Source organism: Coffea arabica, chromosome 3c (genome assembly GCF_036785885.1).
Source record: "Coffea arabica cultivar ET-39 chromosome 3c, Coffea Arabica ET-39 HiFi, whole genome shotgun sequence".
NCBI lineage: Eukaryota > Viridiplantae > Streptophyta > Magnoliopsida > Gentianales > Rubiaceae > Coffea > Coffea arabica.
The window spans coordinates 20,276,021-20,302,193 of NC_092314.1; the positions used below are offsets into that span (position 1 = coordinate 20,276,021).

At 40.1% G+C, this 26,173-nt stretch overlaps 2 protein-coding genes across 2 annotated transcripts; both read left to right on the forward strand.

Annotated features, from left to right (window-relative positions):
• Positions 1-1,162: 1,162 nt before the first annotated feature.
• On the forward strand, positions 1,163-2,044 carry LOC140037883 (uncharacterized). Its single transcript, XM_072083039.1, has one exon. It carries the CDS (start codon positions 1,163-1,165, stop codon positions 2,042-2,044), a length of 882 nt encoding a protein of 293 aa, XP_071939140.1.
• A 21,668-nt stretch (positions 2,045-23,712) lies between these two features.
• Positions 23,713-25,143, forward strand: LOC140037884 (uncharacterized). Its single transcript, XM_072083040.1, has one exon. It carries the CDS (start codon positions 23,713-23,715, stop codon positions 25,141-25,143), a length of 1,431 nt encoding a protein of 476 aa, XP_071939141.1.
• Positions 25,144-26,173: the final 1,030 nt, after the last annotated feature.

The window sequence follows — 26,173 nt, forward strand, 5'->3', positions numbered from 1 at the left end:
TTTGATTCTATAAAGAGAATAGTTAGGAAAGGCTTTTAGTTAGCCGTTTTGGCCTAACTTTGTATATTATTTTTGGAGGACCCCTTTTGTTTCATGAGATGACTTTTGTATATACTTGACTAACTGTTTTTGTATAATTGCTTGATCCTGTTATATTTTCTATGTATATGTGTTATGTGTTTAAATACCCTATGAGGTAGATGTTTTGGCTAATTGTTCATGTTTATTGTTATGAAAAAAGGGGTTATGTGCCCTTTAACATTATACTTATCTTTTGACATTAGATTGACTTAGATCGATGGAGGGCACTTGTAGTGGTCGAGGCCGTGGACGCGGGAGTAGGCAACCCAAGTCTGAAAAGGGCACTGGGGAAACCTCGTTTGGACCAAACCCTGAACCTAGAGTGGATCCCAACGTCCAAATAGCTGCTGCCATGCTGCAAATGACTAATCTGCTAGCCCAAGTGGTGCAACAACAAGGTCAAAACCCTAACCCCAACCCTGGGAGCCTCGGTAATCACATGGAGAGCGAGGATAGGGCTCTCGAGAGATTCCAGAAATTTGCCCCACCAAAGTTTATCGGAGGGTCCAATCCGGACATGGCCGAAAGGTGGTTAGAAAAGATGGTGGACATATTTGCCGCCCTACATTATACCGAAGAGAGGCAGGTGACTTTGGCCATCTTTCAACTGGAAAGGGCTGCTCGTTCTTGGTAGAACATCATACGGCAAAAGTGAGAATGGGAACAAATGCCCCGGACCTGGGTGAATTTTATGAGGGAGTTTAACGCCAAATTCTTCCCTCCTCTAGTTCAGGAACGGAAAGAAGATGAATTTATCTGACTTCGACAAGGGACCCAGACTGTGGCCGAGTACTAGAGCCAATTCACTCGGCTGTCCAAATTTGCACCCGAGCTCATCGTGATCGAGCAACGAAAAATACGGCGATTCGTTCAAGGTCTGAACGTGGAGATCCAGAAGTATCTAGCCGTGGCTCAAATTAATGCCTTCAGCGATGTCGTGGAGAAGGCGCAACGAGTAGAGAATGCTAGGTTACAGGTGAGAAACTTTCAGGCGAAAAAGCGAGGGTTTCCTGAAAGCAGTTCGGGGCGGGGGGATAAGAGTACCCTTCCCAAGTTTGGACGAGGGACTAGAGGAGGAAGAATGTCGGGAATATCACGAGGGGCCCCGTCACGAGGTGGCGAAGTTAGGAGAGACCAAAGAGGAGGCTTTCAATGTGGTTCGGGTTCTGCATCCCGTGGACCCTGCGGATATTGCGGAAAGCCAAACCACGCGGAGGACAACTGCTGGAAAAAGGGAAAGTGCCTGCGTTGCAGAAGCGCAGACCATCAACTCGCCACTTGCCCAGTTCTAAAACAGGATGGAAAGGGAAGTCAACAACTGCCAAGGACTAGTTCTGGACCAATCAAGGTGGACGGGACGAAACCCAAGGTGTCAGCTCAAGTGTACTCGTTAGAGCCACAACAGATCCCTGACCCTTCCGAGGTCGTAGAAGGTACGATTCCTGTATTCTACCGATTTGCGAAGGTCTTAGTAGATCCCGGAGCCACATATTCCTTTGTTAACCCCAGTTTCATGTGTGGTATTGATATAAAATCTGCTAGTTTACCTTACGACCTAGAAGTTAGTACACCTACTGGGGACCATCGTTTGATCACTAGCATGATTTATAAGGACTGCGAGATTTGGGTAGGAGAGAGAAAATTGTTAGGGGATTTGATAAGTCTGTCCATAAAGGGGTATGATGTGATCTTGGGCATAGACTGGTTAGCCAGGTATAATGCTCAATTAGATTGTAAGAAGAAGGTGGTAGAGTTTCGCATTTCTGGGAAGGCGACCTTGAGGTTGGATATAAGAGGAAGATTAGCCTCATCTGCCTTGATCTCGGGCATTCGGGCTAGAAAACTGTTAAGTAGAGGGGCGCAAAGGTTTTTAGCCTTTTTAATCAATACCCCCACCGATAAATTGAAGGTAGAGGATGTGCACATAGTAAGGAATATCCAGATATATTTTCTGACGAGTTAGTAGCCCTACCCCCTAAGAGAGATATAGAATTCAAAATCGACCTGTTACCAGGAACGTCGCCTATCTCCAAAACCCCGTATCGGATGGCTCCTGCAGAACTCAAGGAGCTGAAATTGCAGTTACAAGATCTTTTGGAGCGGGGGTTCATTCAGGAGAGTGGGTCTCCTTGGGGAGCCCCTGTATTCTTTGTGAAGAAGAAGGACGGGAGTCTGTGGATATGTATAGACTATCGGGGGCTAAACAATGTGACGATTAAAAATAAATATCCACTGCCCCATATTGATGAGTTGTTTGACCAGTTGTAAGGAGCAGTGGTCTTTTCGAAATTCGATTTTTGACAGGAGTATTACCAATTGTTGATCAGGAAGGAGGATATCCCAAAAATCGCTTTCAATTCGAGATATGGGCATTACGAGTTCGCAGTTATGCCCTTTGGACTGACCAATGCCCCTGCCACCTTCATGGACTTAATGCATAGGGTTTTTAAGCCCTACCTAGATTGATTTGTTGTTGTTTTTATTGATGACATCTTGGTTTACTCCAAGACGCGTGAGGAGCATAAGCAGCACTTAAGAGTCGTTTTGCAAATGCTAAGAGAGCATCAGTTGTACGCCAAGTTCAGTAAGTGTGAATTTTGGCTGGAGAAAATTTCTTTCTTAGGGCACGTAATTTCCCAAGAGGGCATCTCGGTTAACCCAGTGAAAGTAGAGGCTGTGACTAATTGGAAGCGGCCAGAAAATCCCACGGAGATTTGTAGTTTTCTAGGGTTGGTTGGGTACTACCGACGTTTTATTAAGGATTTTTCTAAACTTGCCGGTCCTCTAATCGACTTGACGAAGAAACATGGTCGGTTTGGGTGGGATGCCAAATGCGAGGCGAGTTTTCGAGAGATAAAGAAAAGATTAACCATGGCGCCAGTTCTAGTTTTGCCTAACAGAGTAGATGGGTTTACCATTTATACCGACACGTCGCGGGAAGATCTGGGGTGTGTGTTAATGCAAAACCGGAATGTAATATTTTTTGCCTCTAGGAAGTTGAAACCCTACAAGTAGAACTATCCAACCAATGATCTAGAGTTAGCCGCAGTTGTTTTCGCTCTGAAAAAGTGGAGACACTACCTATACGGGGTGAATTTTGAGGTTTATTCAGACCACAAGAGCCTTAGGTACCTCTTATCACAAAAGGAATTGAACATGAGGCAGCGACGATGGATGAAATTTTTGGACTATGACTGCACTATCAACTACCATCCAGGAAAAGCTAACGTGGTGGCGGATGCCTTAAGCCGAAAGGCTCAAGTAGCGGGGTTAATGATTAATGAGTGGGATCTGCTAGAATCCGTTTGTGAGTGGAAACCTTGCCTTGGGAGTCATAAGGTGATTTTTGGTAATATTAAAGTCACATCCACTTTACTGGAACGAATTAAGGAAGTGCAGAAGGAAGATTCCATGGTACGGAAGTGGGGAGAGAAGGTGAAAAAAGAGGAATCGACCGACTTCAACTTTAGTCCCGAGGGTGTTTTGAAATACCGAAATCGAGTGGTGGTGCCTAAAGATGAAACGTTAAAGACAGAGATCTTAGAAGAGACTCATCGGTCCAAGTATACGATCCATCCGAGTAGTAGCAAGATGTATCAGGATCTAAAAGGAACACATTGGTGGGACAACATGAAAAAGAAAATCGCTCTATATGTACAGAAATGTCTCGTTTGCCAGCAAGTTAAGGTGGAGCATAAAAAACCATCGGACTTATTACAATCTCTTGAGATACCCGAGTGGAAGTGGAAAAACATCACAATGGATTTCGTTTCGGGTTTGCCGCGAATGCAACGAGGGCACGATGCCGTTTGGGTGATTGTCGATCGATTAACCAAATCGACCCATTTCTTGCCGGTGAACATGAAGTATTCCATGGAGAAATTGACTCAGGTATACATGGACGAGATCGTAAGACTACATGGAGTTCCTGTGAGTATTGTTTCAGACAGAGATCCCCGCTTCGTATCTAGGTTTTGACAGAGATTCCAAGAGACTCTGGGGACTAAACTCAACCTAAGCACTACCTACCACCCTCAGACGGATGGACAATCGGAGCGAACAATCCAAACTCTCGAAGATATGTTAAGGACCTGCATTCTGGATTTTGGAGGTAATTGGGGTCAATATATGACCTTAGTAGAGTTTGCTAACAATAATAGTTACCATTCGTCAATTCAAATGGCTCCATACGAAGCACTTTATGGCAGGAAGTGCCGGTCACCGATCTACTGGGACGAAGTCAGCGAGAGGAAGGTGCTAGATCTAACAACTATTCCATGGATGGAGGAGGCACAAGAAAAAGTCAAGTTGATACGGCAAAGACTCCAAACAGTTCAAACCCGACAAAAAAGCTACGCGGACAATCGACGAAAAGACTTGGAGTTCGAAGTTGGGGACCGTGTTTTCCTCAAGGTCATACCGTTACGGAGCATCATGGCGGGTAGAGGAAAGAAACTTCAATCGAGGTTCGTCGGACCTTTCAAGATTCTCCAGAGAGTTGGTAAAGTAGCATATCGGCTAGAGCTACCATCAAGTCTATCCAAAATTCACAACGTCTTCCACGTCTCGATGCTTAAGAAGTATTATCCTGATCCGTCTCACATCTTACAACCGAAGGAAATCGAAATAGATGAATCCTTCACCTACGAAGAAAAACCTGTATAGTTGCTTGACCGAAAAGTTAAGGAGTTGAGAAACAAACAGATTCCATTGGTGAAGATTTTGTGGAGAAATCATGGAGTAGAGGAAGCTACCTGGGAGGTGAAAGAAGAAATGCAAAAGAAATACCTTGAACTGTTCATGAATCAAGGTGAGAAATTTTGAGGGCGAAATTCTGTTAAGAGGGAGAGAGTGTAAGAAACCGTAAATTTTCTTATTTTCTAGGCTTCATTTTATTTAATTACAAGCCTTTTATACATTTTCTCGATTAAGAAAAATTTCTAGATGATTTTATGAGTAAATATGATTTTTAAATTATTTTTCTAGTATAAGTTAGTTTATGAGCTTTTAGGAGTGGATACCGGACGTGGGACCCGCTAGTGCGGTAAGTTCGATAAAATTTGACCACTTAGGTTAAGTTTTGTATACAGGGATTAATTTACTAGGTGTTAAGAGATAATTAGATGTTATCCAAATAGATGAGTGTTGGAGAGACAAAAGGATAGCTTTGCATTAAAAGAAGTGACAACTGTCACCTTCCTATTCACCCTTGGACTTTGACCATCTTACACAAACTTTACTAAATATAAAAAATTGACCCAAAATTCATTCCCATTTCTTTCCTTCTTGGTCGGCTCTCTCTAGAAAGAAAAGAAAAGAAACCTTCAACTCTTTTGCTCTCAATCTTGCTCAATCTTGCAATCCAACCGATTAAACTTGAAATTTCTCCATAGAAACCCTTAGTTGAATAATAGTGAAGTAGTTGGTGGAGTGGTTTGAAAAGAAGAGGTACTAAGTTGGGTCTTTTCTTGGGTTTGCAAGATAAGTGACTAAGGAACCTTTCCTTTGATTTTAATAATGCTCAATTAGTGGCTTGTGGGATTTAAGGAGGTGATTTTGTGGGTGGTTTCATAACTTTTGGTAGTGATTGATGAATTTCTGATTTTATGCATGATTTTTCTATTTTTATATGTTTAATATTGGTTGTCCATGGATGATGGTTTGGAATGGTCTAGAATGAAACTATAGTGCGTAAATTGTAGCTATTTGCGGAAAATTTTCACTTTGTACGGAAAATTTCAGATTTAGGGTTTGTAATTGAGGCTTTTCTAGGGTTGCTATAGAACACTTGAATTGGCTTTGTTTAATGGGTATTGGAACCCTACTAAAGTGTATTGAAAGGCTTATGACTTGTAATTGTAATTGTGGTGGTGTTGGATGAATATAATTGATTTTTTTTATAGGTTGGAAATGTGAAATTTTAGGGGTTATGCTGTCCAAATTTTTGGTCCATATGATTTCTTGGAATTGGGTTGCTTAGAGTGTTAATTAGTGACCTTGGGGTTATCTAAACTCTTAGCACCAAGTGTTCCTTATATTACTTTCAAGTTCTAATGGCTTTACATTAGTGATATGTGGTTTGGGTTTATGACTCGTATTCGAGTTTCATATTGAATGTTTTAGGGCGTGTCGGTGATGCAAGGCGTTCGTTGGATGGAAATTTGTGATAACTCTCTTTGCTTGAGTGGTGAGTGTACTACTTATATGATTGTTACTTCATGGCTTTGATTTACTTGAAATCTATGACTTGAATGCTTGTGTATACTATTGAGATTGATTGAAACGAGAGTGTACTTTATCACTCTCACGCTCTATGGCTTGTGTGACTGTTTACTGCATCAATTGAATTCCACTTGAATATACTTGAACTGGTGTCGTTTGGACGTGTATTCAACGACCTTTACTGTTAGCACTGAGCTCAACCCCATTGGTGGTCAATTGAATTGAGCCGGCAAGGGCTTGGTCGAGAAAATTGATAAGCCATGGGGACTGTTTATGTGGAATCCTTGAGTATGAGACTCTTGATTTCAGTATAGTGGAGTATTACCATTCTGAACTAATTGGAGTTCGGGCCCGGTAAGGGTATGTGAGGTGGAAGGAATCGGAGAAAATGGAGTCTACGGTATTGGTTACTCCTTAAGCGTTGACGGAGGGTCAACGGTGCGAGATTAAGTACGGCAAGCAGGGACAAGGGCTCTTGAGAGCCGACCGTATCCTTTGAAATATCTTTGTTGAAATGTGATGCTAGTTGACTCACTTATTGGATGTGTTTAAATTGAATAGCTTTGTACTTATGTGATCTCCGTTACTTGGGTGATGGTACTTCATTGGGTGAAAGTTCACTCCATTAAATTTTGTTTTCCTTACAGAGAACAACTTTTGGGGACTATGATGTTTTGAAACACGAGTTGAGCTAGTTTTAATATATTCTTTGTAAAGCTCCTCGATAGTTGGAAAAACCCTAAATGTACTTTAATCCAAATATCTTCCTTTTGATTTGTAAATTACAAACGTATGTGTATAACACTGTTTAATCTGTTCATGCATCCTATTTGGTTTGGAAATGTTTTTCCCCGAGTTATATGGCGATATCTATATTCGATTGGATTCGGGTTGGATGGTGACGTGGCAGTCACTATTCATTTGCGGTTTCATTTTTTCGTTTTTCTATTTTACGATTTGGAATCGTGTAAGCGCGCTATTTTATTCTGGAATGTTTGAGGTTGTATACAACTGTCTTAGTAGTCCTGGTGAGAGTTGGGCAGGCAATCCGCTAACCCCTCTGCTACGCCTTAGGGGAAGGTGGGGCTGTCACAATTCTTCTCGGGCCATTGCTCACTCATTGTACATGAGGTTTGATTTTCATTGTCTAGCTAATGTTCATGGCTCAGTTGCAACTCATTCATATTTGGCTCTTCAATCAACGAGGAACCAGAATGAAATTTTCCCTTATTAGCTCCGGTTGACACATGATTAAGTTGCTCCAAGTGTGAATCCAGCACTTGGCTAAGTCTTTCCATCATGGAATCAATCAATGCCTTAGTCCGGCTTCGGAATTCAGCCTTTGATTCACGAAGCTTTGACTCAATTCGAGAATTCTCAAACTCTTTGTCTTGATTGCCAAGACACTTCTTAGATGAATCTTGTGAAAACCTTGAATATATATATATATATATACATGTTGCATGTGCATTTTAGACTCTTAATAACTTTTATTATTATTGGTTCTTGAATAAGTATGTAAAAATAATTTTTTTTAGTTACAAATAATTTAGTTGTGCAAAATATTGAATTATTTGATTTTTGCCAAGTTAATATAATACTTCTTGATGTAGGTTATTTTAATTCTTTGATTTTGATTCTTTGAAGTTCGATAGCTAAATTTTAAGTGTTAATAATATTAAGTGTCAACGGACCCTAGAATTAAGACGAAAACGTTTTAGGCCAAAACCTTTATAATTACACTTAGGACGTTGAATCTCGATAATTTAATTTTTGCGAGATTCGTACACTAGTAGGCTATCGAATTTCATTTTGGGTAAAATTTTAGAAATAGATTACGAATGAGGACTTAAGTCGAAGGTTGAACAAGATGTTAAAAGACCGAAATAGCCTCCCTCCATCTCAAATTAACCATGCAGCCATGGAACCTCCTTGAACAAGCTTCAAATCCAAGCATTCCATTTTGCCGGTTCCATTTTCCTACTCCAACACTCCACCTTCTATATTGCCGGTTCTATTCTCCACTACATCAACTACCACTCACCACAACACTTCCATTTCATTTGCTCATTCTGCCATGAACTGTCCGAGAGTGAGGTGAGAGAGCCGAGCTCTTTATATTTTCTTCTCTCTGCCCGTAAGCTAAAAAAAAAAAAGAGAGAGACCTGCTGTTCTTTATCCATTCTATCCGTGAGCTGGTGAAGAGGGCCGAGAGTCATCACCTTCACCATTCCGTTTGTAAGCTTGAGCAAGGGAGAGAGAGAGAGTCGGTGAGCTGCATCTGAACTGTCCGAAAGTGAGAGAGCAAGAGGAAGTGTACGAGCTGTCTATTTTCACCTCCTCCACCACTATCGAGCTGACCATTTCCTTCCTCATCTTCACTCAGCTGAGCTTAACCCCAACAACCAACACCACAACCTACACTAACCAAGCTCAGTCCAGCCATACCGAGCTCCTTAGCAAGCCGAGAGGAGGGAAAAGTTGCAGCTACTTGTCATGTGAGTTGAGCTTCAAGTTGAGGTAAGTTCTGGACTTAGACTAGTAAATTATAGGTAGGTGAAGTGGTATATGAGCATGCATGTGATGGTTGTGCAGTTGGATGATGAATTAAGTCACACGGAAATCTGATGTTAAAAGAAATGTGAGTTGCCGAGAGTTTGAGCTGGAATTGCAGCTTTAATTGGCCAATTTGTGGAAATCTAAGTTTAATTGTGTATTTAGCTAACTAAAAACTGGATGTTTATGCTTTGCATGAGGTTAATCAGCCGTGTGAAAATCAGAAAATTGAAGGGATACAAAATCTGCTTGCATGCAAGCCAACCGAGAGCAGACTTGGATGAATTTCTGGTTGGATGGTAACTTTTGATGTTGTCTGAGCTTGGTTTTGGATCAAAACTGATAGGTAGCTGATTATTTTGATCTTGCGTGTATCTGAAATGAGTCATGGATAAAAAAAAAGAAAAAAAGAAAGAAAAGAAAACTGAAAATGTGGCCGAGTGACGGGGGTTGAGCATTTGATCAGTTTTCCTTTCGAATCTCAGCTGGGATTTTCATACTGGATGCTTAAGATTAACTTGTAGCTTGCTAATCATCTTTTGCATGTTGAGTTGAAGTAAAAATTGAAGAAAATTATGGACAAGGCACCATAAGTTAAACTGTTATATTGCTGGGAATTGTATATGGTTGCTGGCCGAATTAGTTGACGCTTTTGGGTGAGATTTGTTTATCTCAATTCATATCTTTTGATGATTACAAAACAATTGGATGTTTCTAATACCTTTTGTAAAGATCCTTTTCAGAAATAAACCAAACAGGTATGTGGAGTTAAAGCAGAAAAAGAAGATCAGAAAGGAATGAAGTATGCTGAGGATGATGTCGGACGCACAAAAGGAAAGTATCGGACGTCCGACATTCTTTGAGCATCTTCGGACGAGTAAAGAATTCAGTCTCGGACGTCCGAAGAAGACAAGCCAGGAGTTACTCTATTACTGATCAGGTTCGGACGCTCAACACCTGTGTATCGGACGTCCGACAAATGTTGCTGATCTTCGGACGCAACACTCTGGATGCATCGGCCGTCCGAAGGAATTGAAGAAGAAAGTCCAAGTATTCATCCTACTCTCGGACGCATGATCGGACGTCCTAAGGGACTCAAGAAAACTTCCAGAACTCATTTATATCGTTCGGACGCATAAAAACCAAGCATCGGACGTCCGACAGCACCAACGGCTAGTTGACTCTTCAGCTGCCTTCCACCCGTTGACAGCATTAATTGAGGAACTCTCTGGTCCCCTATAAAAAGAACAAAGTCAACCACCTCAAGGAAACTTTGTACATCAAGCCTACATCAGATAGTGAGTGATTCGTGTGCTAGAATACTCCAAAAGGAACATTTGTACTCATTGCTTGTGCAATCTTCGTGCAGTTTTTCAAGTGTGACGTAGCTTCTTCAATAGTGTAGCATAGTGAGGGTTTGCGAGTGTTTGTAAAACTTCTTTGCTTGACCAAGTGTGGTTTGGGCAAGAAGGAAGTGATCCCTTCCTTGTACACAAAAGATTGGTTGCAAGTCTATTCAACTTGAAGTAACTTGGTATATATATAAGTGGTGTTCAAACCTCAGTTGTGTTTGAAGCCTGGTTTGCTTCATTACTTTCATTTACTGCTTTTCTACATAAACTGTTCATCTCTTCATCTCCCGAATACCTGTGCTCTTGTGTTTTCTTGTTCATTGAGAGGTATTTGAGAAAAGAAAGGCTGTCTGTAAAAAGATAGAATATATCTTAGTAGGTTTTTAGAAAGCCTAATTCACCCCCCCTCTTAGGTTGTCTTCGATCCTTACAATTGGTATCAGAGCTTGGTCTCCTAGAGATTAAGCTCAAGCGGCTTGGAGTAAGATGACAACCAGTCATGCTATGTTTGTTGAGGGGCAATCTGTTACTAGGCCTCCCATGTTTACTGGTTCCAATTATGTTAGCTGGAAAGAAAGAATGATTATCTTCTTGCAATCCATTGATATTGAGCTGTGGTTTATTGTGAATGAAGGACCGCATGATGCTAACTTTCTTGATGCAGAAACAGGTTTGTTGCGGCCAAAAACGAGAGCTGAGATGAATGCTCAAGACAGAACCAATCTCACATTGAATGCCAAAGCCATGAATGTTCTTTACAGTGCCTTAGACTCAAATAAGTCAATTAGAGTAAAAGGGTGTAAATCTGCCAAAGAAATGTGGGATAAGCTAAGAGAAATCCATGAGAGCAGTGACAACGTAAGAGAACAGAAAAAGTCCATTCTGGTCACCAAGTATGAATCTTTTAAGATGGAGCGTCATGAGAACATCGACAAAATGTATTGTAGATTTAATGATCTGATCAAGGATTTAGAGGTGCTTGAGAAGGAGTACTCTCTAGGTGAAAAGAACAGAAAAATTCTGAATGCTCTATCAAAGGATTGGGAAAGCAAAGTGACTGCCATAGAGGAAGCCAAGGATCTAAATTCCTTATCCATTGAATCTCTGATTAACTCTCTAACCTCTTATGAACTGAAACTTAAATCTAAGTTGCAGGAAGAAGAAGACACAAAAGGAAGGAAGAGTATTGCTTTGAAAGTTTCACAAGATGAAGATGAAACAGCCTCACTGGAGGAAAATGACTTGGAAGGTGATGACAGTGATATTGCACTCATCACAAGAGGCTTCAAAAGATTTCTCAATAAGAGAAAATTCAGGAAAGACGGATCCAGCAATTTCTTTCAGAATAAGACTAATGACTTCAGGAATAGAGGGAAACTAGAGTTCAACAAGAAGCAGAACGATAAATGTTTTGAATGTGGCCAACCTGGACATTATGCAAATGAGTGTCCAATGAAGAAAAAGAAGGAAAACAAGATTGAACGAAAACCAAAGTTCAACAATTTCCAGATTACCTGGAATGATTGCAACTCAGAAGGCGAAGTTGAAGAAGAAGAGGAATCTGCTCAAGTAGCTTTCATGACTATTGGAGATGAAGAGGTAACACAATGCAATTCTCAAACTAATAGTGATAGTGAATCTGATGATGATGTTAATTCTTTTCTAGAAAAAATGCATAACAGCTTGAAAGAATCCTATGTTAAAAACAAAGAATTGAAGCAAAAAATCAGCTTTCTAATACAAGACAATGCAAATCTTTCCAACAAAACAAATGTCTTAAGCATGAAAATGATAACCTGAAAAGGACTGAAACTGATGTGCTTGCTGAACTTTACAAAAAGAAAAATTACTGTGACTCACTCAAAAGTGAGCAATGCAGCTTAAGAAAAAGGATGGATGATTTATGCAAATTGTTACATCATGTGAAACAGAATCATTTTCAAAAGAATGACACTGTACCTTATGTTAATACTCATCGAATAAGACTGAACCAAAATACAAATGAATTTGCTATCCACAGAAGAAGGCAAGTCAGATTCATTAAACCTGTTCATTTGATTGATTCAATGTCAATATGCAACTTTTGTTGTCAATCTGGTCTTATGTATAGCAACTGTCATGTTAAGAAAAATATGAGGAATGGCATGAGATGCATGTGGATAGTCAAACACAAGACTAACTCTCAAGGACCCAACATGTAAAGGGTACCAAATATTATCTTGTGGGTTTGTGTGTAGGTGAACCAGGATTACATTGCTAAAGAATCAAAATGGTTCATTGATAGTGGATGTTCAAGACATATGACTGGTGATGCATCACAGTTCATCAAACTCAAGCAAAAAGCAAGTGGAAAGGTAACATTTGGAGATGATAACAAAGCCAAGACTGTTGGTATTGGCGATGTTGGTAAGAATGATCAAACTTTTATCCACAATGTTCTTCTTGTTGACAATTTGAGCTACAATCTGTTAAGTGTTAGCCAATTGTGTGATAGGAATCTGTTTGTATTGTTCAAAAAGCTTGAATGTCTCATATTTGACTCAAAGTTCAACATTGTTTTCAAAGGAAAAAGAGTTAATGATGTCTATGTAGTGTTTCTTGAAAAAATTAATTCCTCACATCTCAAATGTCTCAAAGTAGCAAATGAGGACCCATGGTTGTGGCATAGAAGGTTGTGTCACTTCAATATGGATTTGCTGAAAGAAATTTCTAAAAAGGAACTTGTTAGAGGTCTTCCAAAAATTAAATTTGAAAAAGACAGAATCTGTGATGCTTGCCAATTTGGAAAACAAGTCAAGATTTCTTTTAAACCTAAGAAGTGTGTTTCTACCTCAAAACCACTTGAACTTTTGCACCTTGATCTGTTTGGTCCTACACAGACTGCAAGCCTTGGTGGTAAGAGATATTGTTTTGTGATTGTTGATGACTATTCTCGATATACTTGGGTAATATTCCTTGCTCATAAAGATGATGCCTTTAAGAATTTTACCTCATTATTTGCTAAAGTACAAAATCTGCTTGGCTTGAAAATTGTCAGGATCAGAAGTGATAATGGGACAGAATTCAAGTTCTGTGGTTTTCCAGAATTTTGTGATCACAATGGTATTACTCATGAATTCTCTATTGCTAGAGTCCCTCAACAAAATGGAGTTGTAGAAAGAAAAAATAGAACTCTCCAAGAAGCTGCTAGAACCATGCTTAGTGAATGCAATTTACCAAAATATTTTTGGATTGAAGCCATAAACACAGCCTGTTATACCATGAATAGAGTTCTTCTAAGACCAATTTTGAACAAAACTTCCTATGAGCTCATGTATGACAAAAAGCCTGTTGTCGGCTACTTCAAAGTATTTGGTTGTAAATGTTTCATTTTAAATATCAAGGAACATCTTGGAAAGTTTGACAAGAAATCTGATGAGGGAATTTTCTTGGGTTATTGTGAAAACAAGAGAGGTTTTAGAGTTTATAATCGTAGAACATTGATTATAGAGGAAGCTATACACATTACTTTTGATGAATCTAATGGTGACATTTCTATGAGTTGTGGTGAAGATGATGACACAGGTGTTCAAGAAGGACTAAAAAAGCTAGCTATAAATGACCATGACTCTGCCTCACCAGAAACTGATACAAAGGATAATGATGCTCAGGTCAGCCCAGCTGAAGAAGTGAATAATAGAGATACCACTACTCCTAATGATCTTCCAAGAGCCTGGAAATTTGCTCATAATCATCCCAGGGAGCTTATAATTGGTGATCCTTCTGAAAAGGTCAGGACTCGTTCCTCTAGACACTTGGTAGATAATCTTGCTTTTGTATCACATATTGAACCTAAAAATGTTGTTGATGCTTTGAATGATGAGCACTGGATTTTAGCTATGGAAGAAGAGTTAATCCAATTTGAAAGAAACAAAGTCTGGACTCTGGTTGCCAGACCACAAGGTCATCCTATCATTGGCACTAAATGGGTTTTTAGAAATAAATTGAATGATAAAGGGGAGATTGTTAGAAATAAGGCTAGACTGGTGGCTAAGGGATACACTCAAGAAGAGGGAATAGATTTTGATGAGTCCTTTGCACCAGTAGCCAGGCTGGAATCCATAAGAATGTTTTTAGCATTTGCATGTTTCAAGAATTTTAAATTATTTCAAATGGATGTTAAGAGTGCTTTCTTAAATGAATTTATAGATCAAGAAGTCTATGTTGACCAACCTCCTGGTTTTGAAAATGAATCTTATCCAGATCACGTGTTTAAACTCTCAAAAGCTTTATATGGATTAAAGCAAGCTCCTAGAGCATGGTATGAACGTCTGAGTGGATTTCTGATTGAAAATGGTTTTAAAAGAGGCATTGTAGACACTACACTTTTTACAAAACAAAGCTCACAAGATCTTTTGATTGTGCAAATATATGTGGATGATATCATATTTGGTGCTACTAATGAAAAATTGTGCAAGGACTTTTCCATCATCATGCAAAACGAATTTGAAATGAGCATGATGGGAGAACTGAACTTCTTCCTTGGACTCCAAGTGATTCAAACCAAAGATGGAACGTTTATAAGTCAAACAAAATACACCAAGGAGTTGCTGAAAAGATTCGGAATGGAGGATTCAAAGCCTGTTGGGACACCTATGTGCACATCTACCAAACTAGACAAAGATGAAGAAGGTACAAAAGTTGAAGAGAAGAAGTACAGAGGTATGATTGGAAGTTTACTTTATCTAACTGCTAGTAGGCCTGACATCATGTTTGCTGTGTGTTTATGTGCTAGATTTCAATCCTGTCCAAAGGAATCACACTTAAATGCAGTAAAAAGAATCTTGAGATATCTTAAAGGAACCTTAAACTTTGGCTTGTGGTATCCAAAATGTCATGAACTTCCTTTGTGTGGATTCTCTGATGCTGACTTTGGAGGGTGTAAAATAGATAGAAAAAGTACTACTGGAATATGCAATTTTCTTGGAAATTGCTTGGTCTCTTGGTTTAGTAAAAAACAAAATGCTATCTCACTGTCCACTACTGAAACTGAATATGTTGCTGCTGGTGCTTGCTGTGCTCAATTATTATGGATGAAAAACACATTGAATGATTTTGATTTAGTATATGAATGTGTACCCATGTACTGTGACAACACCAGTGCAATTAATCTAACAAAATATCCCATTCAACACTCTAGGACTAAGCACATTGATATAAAGCATCATTTCATTCGCGATCTTGTCTCAAAGGGGGTAATCCGTGTTGAGTTTGTTTGTTCTAAAGAACAGATCGCTGATATCCTCACAAAAGCTCTTCCACTAGATCAATTTGTGTCTTTGAGGACTAAATTGGGTGTTTCAAAAAAAATGTTCTGAGTCTTATCTCTAGTCAATCCTTATCGGACGTCCGATGAATTGGAACGGACGTCCGATAGTGTTCTTCATCCAATGTCCAGAAAAACCCAAGTTCGGACGGTTGTGTCGGACGCATCACTTCGTTCGGACGTCCGACACTCAAAAAATGTGTCCTATAAGGCAGTTACCCACTCCTCTCAATTCATTTTTCTTCATAAATCTCGGACGCGACCTTTCAGTTTCTCTAAAATTTGAAATTCAAATTCCTCTCTCCTCACACCAAGTTCCGAGAAATTGACTCAACCAACTCCATTACACTTCTCCTGCTCATTAACCACTCATAAAAGGCACTCCTAACACCCAACTACCCCAGAATTCCCAATTTACATACGAAACCCTAACCTCATATAATCCTCTCTTTGCGGCATCATAGTGCGCTTTTGTTGGCTCTTACTTTTTTTTCTTCTATACACAACATTCTGCATCAAAAATCATATCCACATTGCATCATGGTTAGAATGAGGGGAGGATCTACTAGTGCCGGACGGTCTTTTAAGCTTAGGGATGAAGACATTGAAATTGTTGATCCACCTCTTGTGGCACCTAAAAAGAAGAAAGTGACGCGTCGTGGCAAAGTGAAGCAGACTGCCCAAAGAAAATTAGTTACTCCATCTCCTGAATCATCTGATGAACAAATGGAAGGGCAGATCTCTGAAGGGAACATTGCTGGTGGAAATGAAGAACCAGAGCAGGCTACCCAAGGTGATGAAACCGTCACAAGGTCCTCTAGTAAAAGAAAAAGGACTGCAAAGGGGAAGAGATCTCCCCAATCCAAGAAAAAGCAATCTGCTGATCCCTCTGTTGATCAGCAGAATGAAGAAAACATTACTGAAACTCAGCCAACACCTGAACCTTCCATCAGGAAGTCTCCAAGGACAAGGACTGAGACTCAAAATGTTGGTGCATCTGCCACTCAAACCTCCAAAGGGACACGTTCTGGGAAGAATCCAGTATCTCAGCCTGCACTTGAACCCGTTCCTCTACCAAAGTTCATCGATGATGAAGCCAGAGACAGATTTGAGTTAGTCTCCCAAAAAGGGTTCATCACCCAAAGACTCATCATTCCTTTTGAATTTCGTAAGCTTGATCTTGAACGTGTCATCAAACTCTTTGAATTCCAGAAATGGACTCATCTTCTGACCATTCCCAATGTTTTTTACCCTGACATGCTTTATCAATTTTTTGCTAATCTTAGAAAGGGTACATCACACACTGAACTCGTTTCTAGGGTCAATTCTGTAGACATCATGTTAACTCCTGATATTGTGAATTCTATTCTGAAAACTAGTATTGAACCTGGTTTTAAAGGAAAAATTGCAAATTTCTTTTCGTATGACGAATTTTCTTCTGCCTATCATCACTTTTACAATGCTAAACTCATGACTTATTTTCAATCCAAATTCAACACCCCTACTGAGGCAAGATTGGATGATTTTAGTCCTCAGAATCTGATCATCTTCACCATCATTTCGAATCTGTTGGTGCCAACTGATGGCCACAGAACAGATGCAAACAAAATGGAACTCTATCTTTTCTACTGTTTTGTTGAAAAAATCCGCATTGACTTTGGGTTTGTAATGTGCAATTTTTTGCTCAAAATAAGCACTGATACTCGTAGAAAGCTTTCCTATGGCAGATTTCTGACCCCCATTTTTGCTCATTTTGACATACCCTTTTCTGGCAAATCTCCAAAAGACAGTGCTTCATCAGTTTTCTCCAAAGCTTATTTTGAAAGAAAGAACCTAAAATTTTTGATGGTCATTGGTGCTACAAGGAGACTGTGGCCGAATCTAGAAGAAAAAACTGGCATGAAACCCCTGTCACTCCTAGAACTCCCCATGATCAGTCAGGCTATGTTTCTCCTTTCACCATTCATCCTAGAAAGTTTGCTAGTAAGCCCTTCTCTTCCAACTCTGAGGTCATCTCTTTGCTTGAAGACCTCAAACAGCATGTTATGCTTCTTGAAGATGGTCTCATGATGACCATGACCTCTGCCCAACAATCCTCTTTCCTTGAAAAAAGAAATCTTCTTGTGCCCCCTATACATGAGACAAATGAGACTGCTCATCAGAAAGAACCAAGATCTGAGCCCACAAGACCAACTACTGGTAATGAGACCACACCAGCTTCAAGTTCTCAGCCCAAGGATAAAGGCAAAGCTCCAGTAACTGAGGAAGCATTTGAAGATGATGATGAAGAAACTGAGGAAGAAGAGGACCCTGAACAGTATCGTCTGACCAGAAGGAGGCCTGGATCATCTAAGATCACCATCTAGGCACTACTAGGTCACTGCACCTAAATCTAGGACTATAGGTTATCTTTTGTTTTAAGTGCTGGACACATGGTCTGTAAAACTGGATATTTTCTTTACTGTTTATGAATGTTTTAACTAAGTATTTTGTTATGGATGTTTTTCTTGGATGATATGATTGGTTATGTGTGTGTGCAATCTGCTGGTTGAATGAATGTTTCTGATTGATATCTGCTCAATGATTAATTCCAAACTATGATGTACATTGTAAATATGTATACTGATATTACTTCTGAAAAAATGTATTGCTGCTTGTGATGACAAAAAGGGGGAGAATTGGAATTGGATTTGGTTTAACACTGATGGTATAGAGTAACTAGTTAGGGGGAGTCAGCTTCAGGGGGAGTAATATACTACTCATGCACTTCGTCAGGGGGAGCTGTTATATTTTGTGCTCTATCCAATTGTTTTGTCATCATCAAAAAGGGGGAGATTGTTTATCTCAATTCATATCTTTTGATGATTACAAAATAATTGGATGTTTCTAATACCTTTTGTAAAGATCCTTTTCAGAAATAAACCAAACAGGTATGTGGAGTTAAAGCAGAAAAAGAAGATCAGAAAGGAATGAAGTATGCTGAGGATGATGTCGGACGCACAAAAGGAAAGTATCGGACGTCCGACATTCTTTGAGCATCTTCGGACGAGTAAAGAATTCAGTCTCGGACGTCCGAAGAAGACAAGCCAGGAGTTACTCTATTACTGATCAGGTTCGGATGCTCAACACCTGTGTATCGGACGTCCGACAAATGTTGCTGATCTTCGGACGCAACACTCTGGATGCATCGGCCGTCCGAAGGAATTGAAGAAGAAAGTCCAAGTATTCATCCTACTCTCGGACGCATGATCGGACGTCCTAAGGGACTCAAGAAAACTTCCAGAACTCATTTATATCGTTCGGACGCATAAAAACCAAGCATCGGACGTCCGACAGCACCAACGGCTAGTTGACTCTTCAGCTGCCTTCCACCCGTTGACAGCATTAATTGAGGAACTCTCTGGTCCCCTATAAAAAGAACAAAGTCAACCAACTCAAGGAAACTTTGTACATCAAGCCTACATCAGATAGTGAGTGATTCGTGTGCTAGAATACTCCAAAAGGAACATTTGTACTCATTGCTTGTGCAATCTTCGTGCAGTTTTTCAAGTGTGACGTAGCTCCTTCAATAGTGTAGCATAGTGAGGGTTTGCGAGTGTTTGTAAAACTTCCTTGCTTGACCAAGTGTGGTTTGGGGCAAGAAGGAAGTGATCCCTTCCTTGTACACAAAAGATTGGTTGCAAGTCTATTCAACTTGAAGTAACTTGGTATATATATAAGTGGTGTTCAAATCTCAGTTGTGTTTGAAGCCTGGTTTGCTTCATTACTTTCATTTACTGCTTTTCTACATAAACTGTTCTTCTCTTCATCTCCCGAATACCTGTGCTCTTGTGTTTTCTTGTTCATTCAGAGGTATTTGAGAAAAGAAAGGCTGTCTGTAAAAAGGTAGAATATATCTTAGCAGGTTTTTAGAAAGCCTAATTCACCCCCCCTCTTAGGTTGTCTTCGATCCTTACAAGATTATTTTCTGGAAGTATGTGTTATTTGTTTTGGTTTAGATTGGACAGATTATGAGCTATGTGTTTAGTGTTTCAAGCAAGTAAAAGATGGAGATTTGATGGATATCTTGAATTGACATTGCTGGATTTTTTTTTCTTGGTTGTCGAAAGAAGGAAAAAAATCTGAATTCCTAAAGTTGTTTATGAGTTAAGCTAACCGTGACTTTCTTTTATGTTTTGAGTTAAATTTCTGGTTGATTGTTGTAAGGAATGAATGTTTGATGCTAAGAGCTAATGATTGATGAAGCTCTTGGCCATTTGAGTAATTTTTACAAGAGTTAAATTTTTGGTGGAATTGTTTAAGTGGTTTGGCCGAAATGTACTTGTAAGGTCCATGATTTGTGGTTTGGAATTGTTTGGATGTCTTGGTTTTCTTTGTTTAATTTTGATTAGAATTGAATCTGTTGAGACCTAGGGCTAATGATTGATAAAGCTCTAGTGAAATTGATGTTTGAATTGTGATTTTTCTAAATTGGCAACTTGGGTTATAATGTGCAAATGAATTGGAATCGTGAAGTCCGTTTTGGTCCCTTGAATTCGAGTACTTTTGACCAAGCTTTGTTGAAATATTTTGTTCCAGTACTAAGTTATAGAAATTGAGTATAGTACGATAATGCTAAAATTTGAGTGTCGGGACTTTTAAAACCTTGCTAACTAGTTAATTCTTTTCTTTGTTTAAACTAGCTTTATTACCTTTAAGAAATAATTGCATTAACTTTCAAACTTTAAGTTTTTCGTAAAATTATCCCTGGCTAGTTGTTTTAGAGGAAAATTGTTAAAAACACTAGATTTTAATAATTTTAAATGAAAGGCATAGAGAACTTGTTCGGCAATAAAACTTGTTTGAATTTAATTGGTTCTAGTTGCACCTCTAGAAAGAAAAGTATCTCTAAAGAAACCCTACGAAATATTCTATCACTTTTATTAGTTTTAATTCTAAAAGGATTATTGATTTATTCCGAGGGAATAAACTAGTTATATACCAGATAATATTTTATATATAAACCAAGAGTTTGTATAGTAAAACTTATAATTTTTAAACTTGGTCTTTTAGGGTTTAGCGAGGACGTGGACTTCGATTCCCAGCTTGATTTTTGAGCTTCACTTTTGGTGAGTGTCCGTACTTGTTCTATGATTAACTTGTTAAAGTGCTTTCTTGACTTGTTATGTGATAATTGGGAAGTGGTTTTGCTGATCCATCGAAGTGGGCAGTGTGTACTTTATCGCATTAGCCCTTTCGAGTGATGATTTACTTGAAATGTTTTCTCAAAATCTTGCTTGCACTAGTTAAGTACTGAGTGGGGGAATGTACCACACCTGAGGGTGGGAGGGCTTCTTATCCTAACTCAAGTACCAAAACCTTGTAACTGTTGACTGGAACATGAACTCGTCAACTAAACCACCAGGCAGGGGAATGTACCACACCTTAGGGTGGGAGGGCCTCTTATCCTGACTTGGTAACCACTTGTGTGACGTCGTTGGGTGAATCCCTCGACTAGGCTATAAAAGGTATACTCGAGTAATACCAAACTCTCTCGTGAGAAGGACGGACCCGGTGGGAGTAAGTTGGTTGGAGCGTGTTAAGGAAAAATAACGAATCTACATGGACCTTAGATAGTGAGAGTTGACGGAGGGTCAACTATGATTAATTTTGATCAAGCTTGTGGAAAATGGCTCTTGAGAGCCCTGTATCCTACTCTGTGCTGTTAAACGCTTTCCTACTTCTTGAGTTTAAGTTTGGAGTTATTATTTGTTGTTTGTCTTATGTGATTGCATGTTTGGGGCACCACTGAGCTTTAGCTCACCCCACGTTATTTGTTTTCCTGAACAGGTTTTGGCAATCAAGAGACTTGAAGTCTGCCTTTATCTTTTGTGAATGTTGTTTTGAATCAGACTATGTATCTTTTGTCTTGGGTTGTCACTTGAAGCTGAAAAAGTGCAAACCCTAAGTTTTGGCTTGTATGAATGTATTTGAACTTTATGATTTCACTTTGTGTTTTGTAATGTATAAATGTAGTTATGTGTTAAGCTGGTTGGAGGTGTACTTAAAAGTGAACGTTCAGACGTCCAATGGCAATGTTATCTCTGAAGTTAATGTGTTCCTAGTATTTTAGTCGTTTAAAGGTTTGGCTTGTTCGGGTGACGAATTTTGTTTTGGTTTAAGTTATAAGTGGAAAGGGTTTAGTTGGTTTCCTTGCGTGAGTCCTGGCGAGAGTTAGGCAGGCGACCCGCCAACCCTCTGGTTCGCCTTAGGGAGAAGTGGGGCCGTCACTGGTGGTATCAGAGCCAAGGTTAGAAAAATTGTTTGAAAGATATATTAGATATATTAGAAACCCTGAACCTTTTAAAAGTTAGGAAGTGAGTTGAGTAGACATACCTTAAGTAGTACTTGAGCAAGTTAGCTATTTAAGTATTAACTTTTGGATTCTTGGTTATTTTGCAGGTATGGAAAACGGAAACGGACATGCTAATGGACATGTAGAGCCTCTTAGGTCCATCTCCTATAGGCCACGAGGCGGGGGACCTCGTATACGTTATACACCAACTGATAGGTATCTCCGATGTCAGTGTAGGGACACATATGCCTACCCTAACGAGTTAGTGCTATCCTTAGACGACGAGCGTCACCAGTTGAGGAACGCTAATCACACTTTGACCCAGGACGTCAAGGAGTTGAGCATCATGGTTGATACTCAGCTTGATCGCATAGCTGAGCTCGAGCAGAGGTTAGCAGCCGAGAGGGTTAGGTCAGAGGCTGCTCGTGAAGAGTTAGGGAGACAGAGGTCTCGATTGACTCGAGTAGCTGAGGAGGTACGAGATAGGAGTGCGGGTATTAGGGCTGACGCTACTATGATGATAGATGAGGTCATAGGTATCATTCAAGGTACTGCTCAGGCGAGTGTTGAGGAGGACTCGGAGGAGGACCCGAAGAAGGATCCGGAGGAGGACCCTGAGGAGGACGTTGGCCTTGGTAGCCCTACTGAGGGTTAGACTAGGTTTGCTTTGCCTGTAAATAGGTATCCAGGGTTAGTTAGGGTGACACTAGTTTAGGTCATAACATTTTGTCTAACTAGATGGCCTACTTTTGAGGCACTATATCCCTATTTTTGGTTTAAGAGATTGTTTGTATATATTCGTTAACTTGTGTGCCATACTTTCGGAAGGCACCCTAACCTACTAGTTGTATGAACCTTGATGTGTGAATATATGTGTTAAGTGTTTTATTTTCCTTTTCCTTAATGTTCATGTTGATTTTACTTAAAAAATATACAAATAAATATAAAAATAAAAATAATAATAAGTAAATAAATAACAATATTTTCGCTTAATTGCTCTATTTATATCAATAGGCATAACTAGCCTATGGATCGACAAGTTAGAGGTAGAGAGCGTGGGAGATCAACTAGACAACACCCCGAGATTGGTGGTGATAGGGGACCTGAGGTCAGTCAAGACCATGGTCAAGGGAGCGTGGCTGGAGACCCAGTGGCCACCGCGATCAATAGAATAGCTGATGTCTTAGAGCGCATGACTGAGCACCAAGCCTTTGGACCAGTGCGTCACCCAGAAGGTCCAATCGATACTGAGGATCGGGCATTAGAGAGATTCTTGAAGTTTGGACCTCCTAAGTTCTATGGAGGACCAGAACCTGAGGTAGCAGAAGGTTGGTGGGAGAGGATCTCTGACATTTTTGCAGCTCTAACAGAGGAGAGACAAGTAACTTTCGCAGCATTCCAGTTCGAGGGAGTTGCTCGTTCCTGGTGGAACCTAATTAGGATCAATTGGGACAGGAACCATATTCCTAGGACCTGGGCGAACTTCACAAGGGAGTTCAACGCCAAGTTTCTACCCCCTCTCATCCAGGAGAAAAGAGAGGATGACTTCATCAAGAGTAGGCAGGGGATGGTGAGTGTCGTTGAGTATGAGATTCAATTCACGAAATTGTCCCGTTTTGCTCCTGAATTGGTAGCCACAGAGCAAAGACGTATAAGGAGGTTTGTGCAGGGACTAAACGTGGAAATCCATGAGGGATTAGCTGCTGTTCGAATAGACACTTTTGCTGATGCCGTAGAGAGCTCAGAGGGTTGAAGTTGCCAGAGCTCAAGTAAAATCTTTTCAGGCCAAGAAAAGATGTGGCCCTAGTAGCAGTCGGGAGCCGACTTATGCAAGTGCTCTACCGGCCAAAGTGGGTCGAGAAATGGGTGAAGTAAAAAGTCCTGGAGCACCACGAGGCGCTTTAGTGAGAGGAGTTGGGGCAAGAGGTGTCAGGGAGAGAGATATCGGAGCTAGAGGAGGACCAAGCGGAAGGGGTCAACCTAGGAACGCCTCGCAAGGAGGTCGTGTGACCACCCCTCAGGTAACTTGTAGGTATTGCAGGAAAACTGGCCATACCGAGGACGAATACTGGAGGAAAGAAGGGAAGTGCTTGAGGTGCGGAAGCAGCGAGCACCAGATTGCCAATTGTCCGAAGATACAAGAAGGTGGTACCCTGAGTACTAGTCAAGCCACTTCGGGAGGAAATAGGCCGAAAGTTCCTACCAGGTTGTATGCCATAGACGACCAACCTGTACCTGATTCCTCGAAAGTCGTCGAAGGTACTCTTCCGATCTTTCACCGATTAGTTAGAGTACTAATTGATCCTGGCGCAACTCATTCATTTGTGAATCCAACTTTTATGTCCGAAATTGATGAAAAACCTGTTAGATTACCCTTTGATCTTGAAGTTAGGACACCCATGGGTAATAAAAGCATAATTACTAGCCTAGTCTATAAGAATTGTGAATTCTGGGTTGGAGAACGTAAGATGCTAGTAGATTTAGTCATCTTGGACATAAAAGATTACGATGTTATCATAGGAATGGATTTCCTAATTCATTACCATGCTAAGTTTGATTGTAGAGCAAAAATGGTAGAATTTTGGATTTCCAGGGAAGCAACCCTGAAATTTGATGTGAAAGGCAGGTTAGCATCGTCTGTTGTGATCTCGGGAGTTCGGGCAAGGAAAATGTTGTATAAAGGAGGGCAAGGTTTCTTAGCTTTTCTGATTAACGCTCCCAGTGACCAAGTAAAGTTGGAAGATGTACCAGTGGTAAGGGAATTTCCAGATGTGTTTCCCGAAGAATTAAAAACATTACCCCCGGAGAGAGAAGTGGAGTTCAAGATTGAACTAGTGCCGGGAATGGCTCCGATTTCTAAGACTCCGTACCGAATGGCTCCTGCAGAGTTAAAAGAATTGAAAATTCAATTACAGGATTTATTGGGGAGAGGTTTTGTTAGAGAAAGTGATTCGCCATGGGGCGCACCTGTTCTATTTGTTAAGAAAAAGGATGGAAGTTTGAGGTTATGTATTGATTATCGAGGATTAAATGAATGGACAATTAAAAACAAATACCCTCTACCTTTGATTGACAGCTTATTCGACCAGCTGCAAGGATCAGTAGTTTTCTCCAAACTAGATTTGAGGCAAGGGTATTATCAGTTGAAAATTAAGAAGGAAGACATACCTAAAACTGCTTTTAATACAAGACATGGACATTTTGAGTTTGCAGTCATGCCATTTGGATTAACCAATGCACCAGCAGCCTTTATGGACTTAATGCAGAGAGTCTTTAAAAAATTTTTGGATTAGTTTGTAGTAGTCTTTATTGATGATATCCTAGTATATTCTAAGACTCGAGAAGAACATGCTAAACACTTGGAAGTAGTTCTGCAGATCTTAAGAGAGCATAAATTGTATGCTAAATTTAGCAAGTGTGAGTTTTGGCTGGATGAAATTTCTTTTCTGAGGCACAAAGTTTCTAAAGATGGGATTGCAGTGGATCTGGCAAAAGTTGAGGTAGTCACAATGTGGAAGCAGCCAGAAACTCCAACAGAGGTTAGAAGTTTCTTGGGTTTAGCAGGTTATTACAGGCGGTTCATCAAGGACTTTTCGAAGATTGCTGAACCTATGACAGAGTTGACAAAGAAAAGTAACAAGTTTATTTGGACTCCAAAGTACGAGTCAAGCTTTCAGGAGTTAAAGAAGCGCTTAACATCAGCTACTGTGTTGACATTGCCTGACGGAGTAGAAAGTTATGTCGTATACTCTGATGCCTCTAGGGAAGGTCTAGGATGTGTACTAATGCAAAAAGGTAAGGTAGTTGCCTATGCCTCTAGGAGATTGAAACCTCACGAACAAAATTACCCCACGCATGACCTAGAACTGGCCGCAGTGGTCTTTGCCTTAAAGAAATGGAGACATTACTTGTATGGTGTGACCTTTGAAGTTTATACGGACCACAAGAGCCTTAAGTACTTGTTCTCCCAAAAGAAATTGAATTTGAAACAGAGGCGATGGGTAGAATTTTTAGAAGATTATGATTGTTCTATCAACTACCACCCAGAAAAAGCCAACGTGGTAGCAGATGCCCTAAGTAGAAAGGCCCAAGTAGCGGGGTTAATGGTAAAAGAATGGGACATGTTGGAAGAGATTAGCATTTAGAACCCTCGCTTGGAGAGTTTGAAGATTTTATTTGGGAGCCTGTCGTTGAAATCACCATTACTGGACCGTATTAAGGAGGCACAGAAAACGGACCCTATGATCCAGAAAAAGTTGGAGAAAGTGCAAAACGGAGAAACCCTAGACTTTAAATTAGGGTCTGAAGGAGTGTTAAGGTTTC